General features: G+C 47.6%; 1 protein-coding gene across 9 annotated transcripts in view; it reads left to right on the forward strand.

Annotated features, from left to right (window-relative positions):
* The first annotated feature begins 3,142 nt into the window (after nucleotides 1-3,142).
* Nucleotides 3,143-17,628, forward strand: part of SCAI (suppressor of cancer cell invasion) — a 171,847-nt gene continuing 157,361 nt past the window's right edge. For 5 of the 9 annotated variants that reach the window (XM_062207554.1, XM_062207556.1, XM_062207565.1 and 2 more), the window contains exons 1-2: nucleotides 3,143-3,239; nucleotides 3,741-3,785. In XM_062207554.1, the coding sequence (XP_062063538.1) occupies nucleotides 3,187-3,239; nucleotides 3,741-3,785 (98 nt within the window). In that variant the 5' untranslated portion in view covers nucleotides 3,143-3,186. The remainder of the gene's footprint in view (nucleotides 3,240-3,740; nucleotides 3,786-17,628) is intronic. The other 4 variants (XM_062207558.1, XM_062207557.1, XM_062207559.1 and 1 more) reach the window with 4 other exon arrangements.

Genomic DNA, 17,628 nt, shown 5'->3' on the forward strand with positions numbered 1-17,628 from the left:
AAAGTCAGCAGCTTCCTCTGTGTCTCCCACACGGATAAAGGGGCCCAAGCACTTGGGCCATCTTCCACTGCTTTCCCAGGTCATTAGCAGAGAGCTGGGTTGGAAGAGGAGCAGCCAGGAAACGAACCAGCGCCCATATGGGATGTACACCACCTTGCTAGCCCCAGATTTTTTTTTAAGATCTTATTCCAAAGGGAGAATTAGAGAAAAGGAGAGACAGAGACAAAGAGAGATCTTCCATCCGCCAGGTCACACCAGGAGCCTGGATTGGCAGTAGAGCAGCCGGGACTTGAACCCGATATACACTCGATTTTTGAGGAAGGTTGGCTCCTCGTGCTCCTGTTAGTTTTCTATTTCCTGGTCAGTTGGTGAATATATGCCTTTTTCCTTTGTGAGAGAAAACTTAGGCTGGCATGGATCTCTCCAGTGTTTTCTTAGTTCAGAAATGCATGAAATTTATAGAAGATTTGTGTATGTCAGCCAAATTATCTATGTAAGTATTCCATTCATTCCCTGGGTAGCCACTTTGATTTTCAGCACTTTGCTTTTGTCTGTAAATGGGAAGGGGTATACGAGACTGCAGAAAGCATGGGATAGTGGAAAGAATACAGTCAGATTGAGTTTAAAAAGCAAAACAAGGCAAACAGCTGTGCCCTGCAGCAGTAGCGGCTAACCTGTACAAAGCACATTTGGCCATTGCCACATGTGCCCTATTTTGTGATATCCTTTCCGTGGACACATGAATATATTATCTTTTTTTTTTTTTTTTTTAAACCCCAAGTGAGAAAATAGGCTTAGAGATGTTAGGTAGCTAGCTCCAGGTTGCACAGGGGAGCTGGAATTTGAACCCTGTAGGGCACACCAGAGTACATTGTAAACCACTGCTATCTTAAGTTGTGTTGGTTATTGTAGTTCTGTGATCCTGAGCAAATTGGGCCCTCTGAATCTTGTTTGCACACATAAAGAGCTCAGTTCCTGACCCAAAGCTACCATTTATTGAGTGTTCATGCTAATGCAACATTTGCCGCTTCAGTGTAGTTAGGAAGTAATAATCCAAGATAATATGTAATTGCTACTATCTTGTGGTTTTTTAATTTTTAAACTTAATTGGGAACAAAATTTTAAAAATTTATTGGGAAGGCAGAGGCAGAGAGATCTTGTACTGTTTCACTTCCCAAATGAAGGCAACAGCCAGGGGTTGAACCAGGCCAAAGCCAGGAGAGCCCAGGACTCAGTCTGAGTCTCCCATGTGGATGGCAGGGATCCAAATACTTGGGCCAGTGCTGGCTGCTCCCAAGCTGTGTGTAAGCAGGACGGTGGAGTTAGAAGCAGAGGCGGGACTCATACCTACGCACTCTGATACGGGGTGTAGTCCCAAGTGGCTTCTTCAACTTGCCAGATACCTGTCCCTCTTGCAGCTTTTTACAGTACAGTATATTGTAGAAGGAAATGTTAAATGGGAGATGGGTACCTGGGGAGGATTAAAAAGAGGGAGTGTAAATTTAATATGGGCTGGAATAATGGGTTGTATATATCTTACGGAGTAACAACACAGAAGCAGAGGTTACGGGAACTTGGACACATCACGAGGATAACACTTGAGGGTATTCTGTGGGAGGATGAATAGCTTTGGAGAGAGTTGGCCAATGACAGAAGGTGTTGAAGAGCAGGCAGAGAAATGTAATATCTTAAGAGCCTCCCCATTGGTTGACAAATTATCCTGGACTTCTCTCTCTGTGGCTTGATAATGTGGGTAGAAACACTTGTTCGTCGGGACTGAAGCAAACAGTGTCATAAAAAATTAATTTGGGGGGCCAATGCAGATTCAGCAACATTTTTTCCTTATCAAAGCTGTGTAAGTGATCCCAGTACAATTTGCCATCAGTATTCATAAGAGGAAGGTCATGTTAATATCAGACACAAAAATAACCATCTAAATAAAGGGCAGCCCTTTTTGTGGAAAAATATCCTTATTTTTTTGCCATTTATGGATATCGGAAAGATTTATACCTTGGCTGTTAATGTGTATTCTAGGCATTCACATCAGAAAAAATATTTTCTAATGGTAATGTCTTAGGAGAAACTCAGGCTGCCTCCCAATCCCAAATGGGTGATGAGAACCTACTAATAAAAAACTATTCAGGAATAGGGATGTTGAGCGGCTTCACCACCACCTTAAAGAATTTGCTAATATCTTAGTGAGCTATGCCTTATACTTACAAGGCTAGCCTTGTTAAAGTAGAAAAAGGTAGCTAGTACTGTGCTTATGTATTGGTAATTTTGCTTGAAGTTTATTTTAAAATTAACTGGTTTAGAAGTTAACCATTATCTGTAGCGTCACAGGATGGTTAGTACACACCCAGGCATCAGTTTTGTTTTGGCCTTCCAAAATGAGACATGTTGCTTTTAATTATGGCATCGATTCTGTTTGCAGTGTTGATTTTTAATTCACGATGATTAAAAAAAAAAAATCTTGCATTCTTCAAAGCCTGCACCCAAACTGGGGATCTCTCCTGCGGAGGATTGAGCATCCAAACCGTGCTTTATTTTGGTGGATTCTTACAGCTTTATGTCTGAATCCTGTATGAGGGGTAGCTGTGAGCTGCGAGACCATTTCAGCAAGCTGTAGAGACAAGAGACCGCATTTGAGGTGGTTCAAAAAGCTCGTTCGGGAGAAGTGCCTCACTGTCGCACCTGTCAGAGGAATTTTGGAAACTGCATTGCTTGACTTTTGGTCCTGGCGTGGTGCAGAGGTGGGAGGCGCCAGCAGGTGTGTGGGATGAATGACGCAGAGCCCCCCCCCCCCAAAGAACCTGCGGGCAGGTGTCTGGCGCCAGACTTGCAGTTCATACTTTCCGGCGCACGGTGGCGCTCAAGTCTTCCCCGGTCCCGCCAGCAGCCTCTAAAGCACCTCTGCTGCCACCTGCAGTCTCAACCAAACCTGTGGGTAGGCGGCGCGGAATGTGACAGCTCTAGCGCCCAATCGGCTGCGAGGCTTTCGGCCACACTAAAGCCCCAGCCAATGGGAGCCGAGGAGAGGCGCGGAGGAGGCGGGCCCTGCGGCAAGTCTGGCAGAGGCGCGAGGCCCTCCTCCCGCCTCTCCGCCTACTCCATCCTCCGCCGCCTCAGCTTGCCGAGCGAGCCCTGCGGCCGCCGGAGCATCTCCCGCGGCGGAGCCGGAGCCGGATGGTCAGAGGAGCCCGGCAGCCCCAGCAGCCGCGGAGTCGCCTGGCCCCAAGGTGGGGCGGAGGCCGGGGCTGGGGGTCGGGCGGGGGCGAGGGAGCGGGCCCAGGGCAGCGACTCGGGGCGCCGACCCCGGAGGGCTGGGGGCGCCGAGGGCCGGGGGCGCGGGCGGAGCGGCGATCGCGTCCTGGAGGCCGGGCGCGGGGGAGCGGAGGACCCGGCGCGGGAGCCGCGGCGGGGGGCGCGGGGCCGGGCGGGGCCGCGGAAGGCGGGGGGCGCGGGGCCCGGAGGGGCGGGGCCCGCGGGGGCCGAGCGGGGCGGGAGGGGTGGGCGCGGGGGCGCGGGGGCTGGGGGCGGCGGGGGGGACGCGGCAGACAATGAGGCGGCGGAGGCGGCCGGTTTGGGGGAGCTGGGCTGTGACGAACAGAGGCTCGGGATGGGGCGGCGGACCCGGAGGCTGCGCGGGCGCTGGGGGGACGGGGCGGCCCCGGGGTGCAGGGCCCAGCTCGGCCCCCGGACGCGAGTTGGAGTTGCCGTCTTGTTTGTTTGGTCTGTAGACTGCCTGGCACAGTGGAGAAACCACCTCGGAAACGGAGAAGCAGGTAAGGCGAGCGCCCTCCCCTGTGGCTCCGTGTGTCCCTGGTCGCTTGGCCGCACCTGTGCCGTCCTGCGTGCTTGCACTGTCAGTGGATGAAGTTTTCTGTTTAGCCCGCAAGGTTTTTCTTTTGAGGACTTAAAATTGCTGCCTCTACACTTTTTTTTTTTTCCTGCTTAGAATAAGGTGCGAAACATGGAGAATTGAGAAATCCTATTTTTTAGTTATTTATTTTTTTTTACTTTAGTCATAATTGCAACTTCTGGGACAGGTGCTTGGCATACAGTGACGACATCCACACCCCCTTGTCAGATTGCATGGTTTAAGTCCTGGTTCTGCTTCCGCTCCAGCCACCTGCGATTGCACAGCCTGGGAGGCAGCGGGGGATGGCTACAGTGTGTGTGTCCTCCGCACCCATGTGAGACACCCAGACTTAAGGGCTTTGTCCTGGCCCAGCTCTGGCTGTTGCAGGCATTGGAATGAGCTCTCTTTCTCCCAGCCTTTTGCCTAAATAAAAAGAAAAAAAAAATTAAAAAGCCAAGATCATATATCATATAGCGTATTCTGAAAAAATTTTCCACTTTTCCATCATCTGTTTGAAAAGCTGGTGTTTATGTGCCAAATACTATGTGCAAGTCATTATATGTACTCACTGTAGTCAAAGCATTGCGAGAGTGTGCAGTGTGTTATGTCACCCAGGGACTGAGGCCCAAGACGTCAAGTATTTGGTCAAGATCACACATTTAATACATGTTAGAACCAGGGTTTGAATCCAGTCTGCCTCCAGAGCTTAAGCTATTATCCATCATACCGTCATGCCTCTAATATATATACCATTAAAAATAGTTTGTTTGTTTTTTTTGACAGGCAGAGTTAGAAAGTGAGAGAGACAGAGAGAAAGGTCTTCCTTCTGTTGGTTCACCCCTCAATGGCTGCTACAGCCAGCGCGCTGTGCCGATCTGAAGCCGGAGCCAGGTGCTTCCTCCTGGTCTCCCATGCAGGTGCAGGGCCCAAGCACTTGGGCCATCCTCCACTGCCTTCCCAGGCCACAGCAGAGAGCTGGACTGGAAGAGGAGCAACCGGGACTAGAACCCTGGGTGCCGGCACTGCAGGCGGAGGATTAGCCAAATGAGCCGGGGTGCTGGCCTAAAAATAGGTTTTTAATTGCTCTATATGTTTCCACTGTCCGTTGACCATAACAAACTCACATGGAAAATAGAAAAACTAGAAACAGAGGGCTTAAGTGGACTGCACTGGATTATCCTTTAGTAGTGAAGAAGAGGATTTATTCCACACATTTTTGTAGAATTATTTGTCTGCGAGTCAGAGATCCTGTCTGCTGGTTCACTCTCCAGCTTGGAGTCTGTGTGCAGGTGACAGGATCCCCGTGACCTGAGCCATCAACTGCCACCCCAGGGCTGCACTAGGAGGAAGCTGGCGTCCAAGCCAAAGCACCCACATCTCGGGCTGGCATCTTTTTTTTTCTTTTTAACATTTATTTATTTATTTGAAAGAGTTACACAGAGAGAGAAGGAAAGGCAGAGAGAGAGAGAGCGAGGTCTTCCATCCGCTGGTTCACTCCCCAGTTGGCTGCAACAGCCAGAGCTGCGCTGATCCGAAGCCAGGAGCCAGGAGTTTCTGCCGAGTCTCCCACGCAGGTGCAGAGGCTCAAGCACTTGGGCCATCTTCTACTGCTATCCCAGGCCACAGCAGAGAGCTGGATCGGAAGTAGAGCAGCCAGGACTTGATCCGGCGCCCATATGGGATGGTAAAGCCACCGCAGGTGACGGCCTTACCTGCTGTGCCACAGCGGGGGCTGGCATCTTAACCGGGAGGCTAACCACTCACTCCCATCTATAAAGGCTTAAAAGTCTAAACACATACCAAATATTTCCAGTGAAAATTTAGATTCTGAAATAAGTACAAAATACATGCTAAATTTCAAGTTATTACAAAAAAAGAATGTAAAATTTCTCATTACTGGAGCGGGCAATGGATTACACTGCCACTCGGGACACCTGCTTCTCATCCAGCTTCTTCCTAATGTACCTAGGAAGGTAACAGATGGTGGCCCGAGTACTTGGGACCCTGCTGCCTATGTGGGAGACCTGGATGGAGTTCTGTGCTCCTGGCTTTGGCCTGGCCTAGCCCTGGCTGTTGGGGTATTTGGCGAGTGGACCAATGGATAGAATATCTATCTACCTCCCTCTCTCACCCTGCCCTGCCCTCCCTTCCCTTTCCTTCTATGTCATTCTGCTTTTCAAATGTCTTTTTAATTCCTCATTAATAATTTTATGTTAATTATATAGTGAAGTAATATTTTAGAAGTATTGGATTAAATGAAGCTACTACCACACTTATTTTTCCTTGTTTCTTTTTATTTTTCCTAATATAGCTACCAGAAAATAAAAAGCATTGCCTATGTGGTTTGCATTGTATTTTGGACAGCTGTGGTTTACCTCTCGTTATCCCACCACCAGACTCTTACAGTAGCTGCCTGACCCACGTTCCTGTCCCCATCCTGTGTGGTCCGTTCAAGCTTACTTAGTCATCCTCACGCGGAGGATCCTCTGTGGTTCCCTGTGGCCTGTTGAACATAATTCAGACTTTTTTAGCCTAATCCTGTAAAAGGACCGCCTTTATTTCACCTGCACCTACCTTTCCAGCCACAGAGATGCCACTTAGAGACCTATTAGCTGTCTAGTTGTCTGTGATTTTACTTTCTGATGAAGACTTCGAGTAAATTGCGCTAAGTGACTGCTTTGCATGCCGTTCCCAGAACGTTCCTTCTTTCCTTGCTTTGGTTCTTATTGACGTGAATTCTTTCTTCCTGGAATACTTTCTCCTTCCCAGGCTCCTTCCCTTAACCCCGGGCTCAGACGTCACGTCCCCAGTGCAGGCTTTCCCCACCCTCCTTCCCCTTCCTCTGCTCTACCTCGTTCCTTCCCTTGGGAGACTGTGCATACCCTTATGTGTAATCTGGGCTGTGTGAATCCAGCTCTGTCAAATACAAGTTGTAAGATCACATGCAAGTTTAAGTACCAGTGACTCTCAGCTTCCTCATCTGTATAATGGAAATAATCATCCAACCTCTGTTGTGGCCCAGCAGCTGAAGCCGCCACCTAAAACGTCTGCATCCCCTGGGCACAGTATGAGTCTCAGCTACTCCGCTTCCAGTCCAGCTCCCTGATTATGAGAAAAGCGGAGGAAGATGGCTCAAGTACTTGGGCCGCTGCCATCCTTGTGGGAGACCTGGACGAAGCTCCTGGCTTTGGCCTGGCCCAGCCCTGACCACTGTGGCCATCTGGGGAGTGAACCAGTGGATGGAAAATCTCTTTCTGTGTCTCTCTCTTTCTATAACTCTGACTTTCAAATAAATCTTAAAAAGTCCAACCCCACTAAGGGGTTGCTACATAGAAAGTAAACAATGAAATTTAGGTTAAAAAGCAATCATCAGATACCCCTTTTCAAAACGTACACAGTCTGGGGCCAGCACTGTGACGTAGTGGGTAAAGCCGCTGCCTGCAGTGCTGCCATCCCATATGGGCACCAGTTCAAGTCCTGGCTGCTCCATTTCCCATCCAGCTCTCTGCTATGGCCTGGGAAAGCAACAGAGGATGGCCAAGCCCTTGGGCCCCTGCACCCCCATGGGAGACCCACAGCTCCGGCTGGTGCAGCCATCTAGGGAATAAACCAGAGGATGGAAGACCTCTCTCTCTCTGCCTCTACCTCTCTGTAATTCTGCCTTTCTAGTAAATAAATAAATAAATAAATCTTTAAAAAAGAAGTATACAGTCTAGGCCGGCGCCGCGGCTCAATAGGCTAATCCTCTATCTGCGGTGCCAGCACACCGGGGTTCTAGTCCTGGTCAGGGCGCCGGATTCTGTCCCAGTTGCCCCTCTTCCAGGCCAGCTCTCTGCTGTGGCCCAGGAGTGCAGTGGAGGATGGCCCAGGTCCTTGGGCCCCGCACCCGCATGGGAGACCAGGAGAAGCACCTGGCTCCTGACTTCGGATCAGCGTGGTGTGCCGGCTGCAGCGCGCCAGCCACAGCGGCCATTGGAGGGTGAACCAATGGTAAAGGAAGAAATTTCTCTCTGTCTCTCTCTCACTATCTACTCTGCCTGTCAAAAAAAAAAAAAAAAGGTATACAGTCTAGAGGATTGAAAATAAAGAAATTAAGGCAAAGAAAAAATGAGAGAAAACTAAAAGTGGCAAAATTAGTATGTAGACCAGAAAGTATTGCACAGTTACTAAAGGTAAATTCCTTATTTGGCTCTTTTTTTTTTTTTTTTTTTGGACAGGCAGAGTGGATAGTGAGAGAGAGACAGAGAGAAGGGTCTTCCTTTTTGCCGTTGGTTCACCCTCCAATGGCCGCTGTGGCCAGCGCACCGCACTGATCCGAAGCCAGGAGCCAGGTGCTTCTCCTGGTCTCCCATGCGGGTGCAGGGCCTAAGCACTTGGGCCATCCTCCACTGCACTCCCGGGCCATAGCAGAGAGCTGGCCTGGAAGAGGGGCAACCGGGACAGAATCGGTACCCCGACCGGGACTAGTACCCGGGGTGCTGGCGCCGCAAGGTGGAGGATTAGCCTGTTGAGCCGCGGCACAGGCCCCTTTTTTGGCTCTTAGTTTCCTGGAATAAAGTGAAAAAAAATAAAAGTTCAATTTCCGGATTCATGATGTCTATAAAATCAAATGTGTTGTTGAAGAAAAGCATAACTTTTCTTGACTTGGATCTGATACACATTTTTCTCACTCGTCGTCATAGTGGGAACACTATGATCCCAATGATAGTGAGTTTGTAAAAGTTGCTTCTAATAATGCTGTTCATTGTAAGTTGAGGTATTGCCAGTGAACATTTTCTCAAGGGCCTAAGTGATGCAGCTTTGGTATACAGCTCCCTGTGGCTTGGTTTAGAGACAGGGATGTATATGCTGCAGAGTTATGGGTGTTTTGTTCACTGCTTGTCCCCAGCACCTGGAGGAGTGCCTGATGCTTAGTAGGTGGTTTACTGGGGCCAGGTGTGTGGTACAATGGCTAAGTCACCCTGTGGGATACCTGTATCATATTGGAGTACCTGGTCCAAGTTCTAGCTACTGTACTGCTCTCCAGCTTCCTGTAAACACTCACCCTGGGAGGCAGCAGATGATGGCTCGTGTGGGAGACCCGGATTGACTCTAGCTCACCGCAGGCTGCTGTAGGAATCTGGGGAGGGAACCAGTAGATGGATGATATCTCTCTTGTGTCTTTTCAAATAAAATGGGAAAAAAACGTTTATTGAATCATTGTGTGAATGAGTCCTTAAACAGTTATCAGAATATTTCTCATAACCAAGTTTCGATTAGCATCCAGACAACAATGAGTTTAAAACAGCTCGAGGTCTCAGCCAGGAATCATGAGAGCATGTGTTCTGTGTTCTGCAAGGCTGATTCAGGTCAGATCCTAGTCAAGTCTGGAGTTTGCAATGGATAGCTGGCAGACTTTTTTTTTATGATTTATTTATGTATTTGAGAGGTGGAGTTACTGACAGAGACAGGAAGAGACAGAGAAAGGTCTTCCGTCAGCTAGTTCACTCCCCAAATGGCCATAATGGCCAGAGCAGGGCTGATCCAGAGCCAGGAGCTTCCTTTGGGTCTCCCATGTGGGTGCAGGGGCCCAAGCACTTGGGCCATCTTCCGCTGCTTTCCCAGGCCATAACAGAGAGCTGGATTGGAAGAGGAGCAGCCAGGATATGAACTGGTACCCATGTGGGATGCTGGCACTGTAGGTAGAGGCTTAGCCTACTACACCACAGCACTGGTCCCAGCATCCATTTTTAAAGGTCTGTTGGGCAGGACCAAGATTTTTTTCAAAAATAGTTCTGAGATTGTTTTAAGAACGGAAAATAAAATGACCAGTTAAGACCCTAAAGATGGGCAAGTGTTGTGGTACAGTGAGTTAAGCCACCACATGCAGTGCCAGCATCCCATATGGGTGCTGGTTTGGTGTCCCAGCTGCTCCTCTTCCCATCCAGCTCTTTGCTATGGCCTGGGAAAGCAGTAGAAGATGGCCCAAGTGCTTGGGCCCCTGCACCCACATGGGAGACCCAGAGGAATCTCGGCTCCTGGCTTTGGATCAGCCCAGCTCCAGCCATTGCAGCCATTTGTGGAGTGAACCAATGGCTGGAAGACCTTTCTCTCTGTCTCTCCTTCTCTCTGTCTGTGACTTTACCTCTCAAAGAAATAAAAAAAATTTTTTACAAAAAGAAATTATTTAAAAAATATAGTTGCAATGAGCTATTTTTTAAAGAATGTTATGGTTGTATCCAAACTTTCTGACATACAGTGTGTCAATTTCATATTGTAGTCATAGAAATTTCGATATCAAATGATATATCTGTCTGGTGAACACTTCAGGATGGGTTTGTGTATTAAAGGGAGCCATTTAATAAACAACCCCTTCAAGTTGGCTGCTGTGCAGAGTTGTTGACTATTATATATTCTATTATATTTTGGAAAGCGCTTGCTAAAGTATGATTTTAGAGTAGTTGGTGAGAAATCATTTGTTTTAATAAATATTAGTTAGTGGCTGTGTTATCTTTTGAAAACATTACTGAGTAGGAACTTAATAATTAGTGAGCCAGTCAATAAATTGGTGGCAAGAGGAGTTAGTATACAGTGAGGCTCGGGTGATCCAAAATAGCATGGAACTGTTTAACTCCCGGGATAAATTGTACTGGACCGAAAGGAGCTTCAAGATTAGGGAACGTGAGTTCTATGTGTTTTTGGAAAATTCTGAAGACTTCAGTGTATCTGTGAATAATGTTTGGGTTATGAGTTAAGAGAATCTTTTCAGAACCTGTTGGGAACAAGGCCTGTGTGTTTGGAAATAACCTTTTTTTTTTAAAGATTTATTTATTTATTTGAGAGGCAGCTTCTACTGGGTCTCCCACATGGGTACAGGGGCCTAAGGACTTGGGCCATCCTCCACTGCATTTCCAGGCCATCAGCAGGGAGGAGGATCGGAAATGGAGCAACTGGGACTCAAACTGGTGCTCACATGGGATGCCGGTACCACAGTCAGTTGCTTAACCCACTGTGCCACAGCAGCAGTCCCATTTGGAAAGAATTTACATTGAGAGCTTTATTGTATTATTTGGGGGCTTTTACTATTATTATTTTTTTTGGTGAAGAATCCAAGCATCACTTTGATGGTATATGTCATTTGGTTGGGAAACATCTGAATGCTTTCTGGTTCTTGGCTGTGGGGTTTTAGGCATGAGTGAGATGTGGGCCCTGCAGGGAAAAAACTCATAAATTAGTGGGGAAGACAGACACTGATGTAAGAGATAGTGTAACAACTTTGTATACAGAATATACAAAGTTGTTACAGTATACACAAAGGTTAATAGTATACAGTGTATACAAAGTATATATACTGTTATATACTGTATACAGTACATACAAAGGTTAATAGTAATTTTGTATACTGACAGAGAGGGCAGTTTCCATAGACAGTCCTGTAGTCCCTGAAGGCTCAGAAGATTAATCGAGTTGGTGGTGTGACTGCTGAAATGACGGAGAGCCTGGATGTAAACTGCCCAAAGATGAAGTCTTCATGAGCCAAGTTTAGGCCCCACACCAGGCCAGTGTGAGGTGTGGATGCCAGACTAAGCAATGCTTCCAGCTGACGGGTGGAGGCTGCCTGCTAGGGCACATTTAACAATGGAGACTTCTTGGGTTGTTCCAGCTTGGGGCGTCTTGTGGATAGAGGCCAGGAGTGCAGTGGAACATCCTGCACCCCCCAGGACAGCCTCTGGATCTGAGAATTCACTCGGGCTGGGAGCTCCTGGGCAAGAGTGAGAGTCTCAGCTCTCCCAGTGCTAGCTTTGGGCTCCTGGGCACAGTATCAGCCTCTGAACCTGTTCGCTCCTCTGCAGAATGCAGTAGTGGTAGCATCCACCTTGTAGAATCCGTCCTGTCTTCTAAACATCAACGTGGTGCATGTGGAGGTTTTTGTCTGCTTCCTTTACTACTGTCGTCCCAGTACCTAGAGCGGTGCCTCCTACAGAGTGGGCCGTCATCCCTCTGTGGGTGGCAGTTGAGATGATTCGATGGACTAATGCATGTGAAGGACGTGGAACATGCAGTGACGACTCAGGAAATGATACCTGTTACTGTCATCTGCTTAAATTTTTTTTTTTTTTCTCTAGATCTGTTTATTTTTTTGAAAGTCAGAGTTACACAGAGAGAGAAAGAGGGAGAAAGAGAGGTCTTCCATCTGCTGGTTCACTCCTCAGTTGGCCACAACAGCTGGAGCTGCACCGATCAGAAGCCAGGAGCCAGGAGCTTCTTCTGGGTTTCCCATGCAGGTGCAGGGCCCCAAGGATTTGGGCCATCTTCTACTGCTCTCCCAAGCCATAGCAGAGAGCTAGATTGGAAGTGGAGCAGCCAGGTCTCAAACCGTCGCCCATGTAGGATGTTGGCGTTAGCCTGCTGTGCCACAGCACTATCCCTACCTTCTAGTCTTTTTAAAAATCAGCTTTATTAGGTGTTATTTGCATACAGTAATTTTCAGCACTCAGTTTGAAGCGTTTCGACTGCTGTGTTCAGTTGTGTAATCTGTAACTGGTTGCCCCTGCAGTCATGATACAGGAACATTACTACTGCTGTCCTACAACCCCATATTTTTTTTTTTTCAAAGATTTTATTTATTTATTTGAGAGGTAGAGTTACAGAGAGAGAGAGAAACAGAGAGAAAGTTCTCCCATCCTCTGGTTCACTCCCCAGATGGCCACAACAGCTAGAGCTGAGCTGATCCCAAGCCAAGAGCCAGGAGCTTCCTCCGGGTCTTCCACACAAGTGCAGGGGCCCAAGGACTTGGGCCATCTTCTACTGCTTTCCCAGGCCATAGCAGAGAGCTGGATTGGAAGTGGAACAGCTGGGACTGGAACCGACGCCCATATGGGATTGTGGCGCCACAGGTGGAAGCTTAGCCCACTACACCACAGCAACGGCCCTCCAACCCCGTATTGCCAGGGTTCCCTTGTGGTCATGACTCACAACCGTTGGAGTTTGTTTCATTTTTAAAAATTGTTTTTATTCTTTTCCACAAGGTTTGTTTATTTATTTGAAAGAGAGAGAGGGAGAGACTCTCCATCTGCTGGTTTTCTCTTCAAAGAGCTGCATGGGCCAACTGGGGCTGGGTCAGGCTGAAACCAGGAGGCAGGAGCCTCCTCCAGGTCTCCCACATAGGTAGCAGGATACCAAGCACTTGGGTCATCCTCCACTGCTTTCCCAGGCACATGAACAGTGAGCTGGATCAGAAGTGAAGCAGCCAGGGTGTGAATAGGCACCATATGGGGTGCCAGCATTGCAGGCAGTGGCTTTATCTGCTATACCACAACTTCGGTCCTGTATTTTCATGTTTTAAAAAGATTTATTTTATTTATTAAAAAGGCAGTGTTACAGAGAAAGAAGGAGGGAAAAGTAGAGAAATCTTCCATTCGCTGGTTCTCTCTCCAAATGGCCACAAAGACTGGGGCTGGGCCAGGCCAAAGCCAGAAGCCTGGAGCTTCATCTGAGTTTCCCACGTGGGTGCAGGGGCCCAAGGACTTGGACTATCTTCTGCTGCTTTTCCTGGTGCATTAGCAGGGAGCTGGATTGGAAGTGGAACTGCTGAGACATGAGGCTTAACCCATTATGCCACAATGCCAGCCCCTATTTATTTTAATTTTTATTGAAAGGCAGAGAGACAGGGAGATATCCTTAGTCCACTGGTTCACTCCCCGAATGCCCACAACAGCCAGAGCTGGGCATGCGGAAGCCATGAACTAGGAACTCAGTCCCACTCTCCCACATGAGTGGCAGGTGTCCAAGTACTTGGGCCATCACTCACCTCCCCCACAGGGTGCACACGAGCAGGAAGCTGGAGTTGGAACTGGGACTGCTACCCAAGCATCATCTTCAGTGCTGCGCCAGACTCCCACCTCTGATCTTTATTTTTATCACTACCTTTCCAGAATTTCATATAAATGAAATCATGTAGCAGTCTTTTATGTCTGCCTTCTTAACACTTGGCATAATGCTTTTGGGATTCATCTACATTATCGTTTATAATTGTAGTTTATTCTTTTTTTATTGCTGAAGAGCATTGCATTGTCTGATTGTACCACCACTTGTTTATATCTGTTCCCCAGTTGATGGCTGCTTGGCTTGTTTCCAGCTTTTGGCTAATCTGAAGACAACTGTTAGGAACATTTGAGTTAGGTCTGTTCAAACACGTGTTTCCATTTCTCTGAGTGAATGACCAGGAGTGGACTTGCTGGGTTTTAGGGCAAGTATGTATTTTTATAATTGCCAGATTTTTTTCCATATTGCATCCTGCTATCATTTATTCCATATCCTCACCAATATTTGGTATTGTCATACTTTCTCTTTTAAACCACTTTATTGGGGTATTGCTGACATAACAGTGGGCTGCACATATCTAGACTGTGCAGTGTGACGAGTTGTGAAACACACATGTACTCTTGAAACCAGCACCGCTGATTGCCATTTGGAGGGTGTTTAGAGGCACATAGCCTGTGGCATTAATTTGTCTATCTCTGATGCTGATGATTTTGAGTAGTTTTACATAATTAATTTGTTATTCATAAAATTTCTGGGGATACCACTGTGGCACAGCAGGTTAAACCACAGCCTGCGTTGCCGTGTCCCATATGGGCTCTATTTCAAGTCTTGGCTGCTCCACTTCCCATCCAGCTCCCTGCTAATGCCCCTAGGGAAGCAGCAGAGGACAGCCTAAGTGCTTAGGTTCCTGTACCCACGTGGGAGACAAGGAATGAGCTCCTGGCTTTGGCTTGCTCCAGCCTTGGTCATGGTGGCCATTTGGGGAATGAACCAGTGGATGGAAGATGTCTTTCTGTGTCTCCTTTTCTCTCTCTATAACTCTGCTTTTCAAATAAATAAATAAATCTTAAAAAAATTCTATGATGTGTCAAATTTCCCACATTTCATTATTTTATCAGTTGCCTGTCTTCTTATCTAGTTATAAGAATTCTCTATATATTCTAGAAATAGTTTTTTACCTGGTATGTGTTTTGGAGATGTTTTATTCCGACTATGGCTTGTTTATTTTCCTAACAGTTTCTTGAGGGGGTTTTAACTTGAATAATAGATTGAGTGGGAGCATTTTTCATCCAGACAGCATATGTGGGAGCAAAATCAAGTTGGAGGGGTAAGAGTATGAGTTTATTTTTGGTTCTATTAAGTGTAAGGTCTTGAATGAACCATCTGTAACTAAAGAAATAAAAAATACGGATTTGCTGCTGAGAAGAGAGATTAGGACTTGGGGTACAGATTTAGAGGTGATCTAAGTCGTGAACACGAATGAAATAGCGTCGGGAGAGCATGTTGAATGAAATGCCAGAGATGGAATGTTAGAGTGGTACGGTGCCGAAACAGGCTGCTGTGCTTTATCTTTGAGGTGTTAGGTTTTTCTCCGAGAGAGATCTCTGTACTCTGGTGAGACACTGAGGTATTCTAGAGGTGGTTCTGTGGAAAGCTGGGCAGACGTTTTCTAATTGCTGCTGAGACACGGGAGAACCTCTGTGATGGCGTTTGCCTCAGCACCATCTGCATCGAATGCAGTGGTTTTGGGGATGGTTTCTGGTAGCACGTGTCGGTGAAAGCCGAGGGCGCCATGCCGGCATTCAGTGCTGGGACAACACATCCTGCAGCCACCAAGATAGCGTGGTCAAGGTTTGCAGCATTTTCATGGTAATATTCTATTCAGGAATAAAACCTGGAAGAGTCGAGCATAGATTTTGCAAGGGTATTTGAAGAGAGCCCAGAGATCCCCTGGGACTCATTCAAGGGCTCTCTGGGGGGTGGGGAGCCTGGAGTGGCCAGAGAAAGATAAGCAGGCTGGCTCGTAGGCCCTGCTTCTACTTTGTGCATGAATGTGTATATTCTTTTTTTTTTTTTTTTTAACAGGCAGAGTGGATAGTGAGAGAGAGACAGAGAGAAAGGTCTTCCTTTTTTTTTTTTTTTTTTTTTTTGGCGTTGGTTCACCCTCCAATGGCTGCCGCGGCCAGTGCGCTGCGGCCGGCGCATCGCGCTGATCCGAAGGCAGGAGACAGGTGCTTCCTCCTGGTCTCCCGTGCGGGTGCAGGGCCCAAGGACCTGGGCCATCCTCCACTGCACTCCTGAGCCATAGCAGAGAGCTGGCCTGGAAGAGGAGCAACTGGGACAGAATCCGGCGCCCTGACCGGAACTGGAACCTGGTGTGCCGGCGCCACAGGTGGAGGATTAGCGTAGTGAGCCGCAGCACCGGCCAAGATAATTTTGAAAGCAACAAGTCTGGAAGTAGATTATAAACTGTGTCCTTCAATAATTTTCCATAAATGTAATTTCTCTTCTTTAGCCTTTTTTTTTTTTTAAGATTTATTTTATTTATTTGAAAGAGCTACAGAGAAAGGTAGTGACAGAGAGGTCTTCCATCTGCTGATTTACCCCCCAGATGTCCACAATGGCCAGAGCTGTGCCATCTGAAGCCAGGAGCCAAGAGCGTCCTCCAGGTCTCCCACATGGCTTCAGGGGCCCAAGCACTTGTACCATCTTCTACTGCTTTCCCAGGCCATAGCAGAGAGCTGGATTGGAAGAGGAGCAGCTGGGACTCAAACTGTCGCCCATATGGGATGCCAGCCCCTCAGGCCAGGGCTTTAAACCACTGCACCACAGTGCCGGCTCCTTCTTTAACCTTTTGATAAAAGTTGAGTAGCACACAGTTGGGATAAGATCCTGACATAGGGGTAATCTATAAAACCAATTATGACTGAGTCTATTGAGAAATCAAGTGAACTGGTGGGCTGGCACTGTGGCTCACTTGGTTAATCCTCTGCCTGCAGCACCAGCATCCCATATTGGCGCCGGGTTCTAGTCCCAGTTGCTCCTCTTCCAGTCCAGCTCTCTGCTGTGGACCTGGAGGGCAATGGAGGATGGCCCAAGTGCTTGGGTCCCTGCGCCCACGTGGGAAACCAGGAAGAGGAAGAAGCACCTGGCTCCTGGCTTTGGATTGGCACAGCACCGACCGTAGCGGCCATTTGGGGGGTGAACCAATGGAAGGAAGACCTTTCTCTCTGTCTCTCTCTCTTTCACTGTCTAACTCTGCCTGTCAAAAAAAAAAAAAAAAAGAGAGACAGTTTTCTTCCATGACAGGGAAGGAAGTTATTAAAAAAATAAAAAAAGTAAACAGGTGATAGAACTGATTTTTTTATTTGTTATTCTAGAAATTGTGTATCTCTAACCTAAACATATGGCTTTCCTACAAGACATGGACCTTCCTTCCTTCCTTCCTTCCTTTTTAAAGATTTGTTTATTTATTTGAAAGGCAGAGCTGTAGAAAGAGAGGAGAGACAGAGAGATTCTCCATCTGCTAGTTTACTCCCCAAATAAATGCAACAGCCGGCTAGGGCAGAGCCAGGCCATAACCAGAAGGCAGGAGCCTTTTCCAGGTCTCCCATATGGGTAGCAGGGTCCCAAGCACTTGGGTCATCCTCTGCTGCTCTCCCAGGTGCAGTAGCAGGGAGCTGGATTGGAAGTGGAGCAGCCTATGTAGGATGCTGGCATTTCAGGTGGTGGCTAAACCTCGAAGCTGGTCCCGGAATTCACATTTTCACAAAACAAACCCAAACCTCCCCTGAGGCTAGGAAGCAAATAGGACTCTTGGCTGGGAATTGGGGAATTCAGTGAAAATCAAACACCCATTGATGTTTTAATAATTGATCCAGCTGGGTTTTCTCTTCAGTATTTCTTTAGTCCCTATGGTGGTTTTAAAGATGAGTATACAAATTCTTTGATTCTCCTTTGTT

This window comes from Lepus europaeus, chromosome 12 (assembly GCF_033115175.1).
Source record: "Lepus europaeus isolate LE1 chromosome 12, mLepTim1.pri, whole genome shotgun sequence".
NCBI classification, from domain to species: domain Eukaryota; kingdom Metazoa; phylum Chordata; class Mammalia; order Lagomorpha; family Leporidae; genus Lepus; species Lepus europaeus.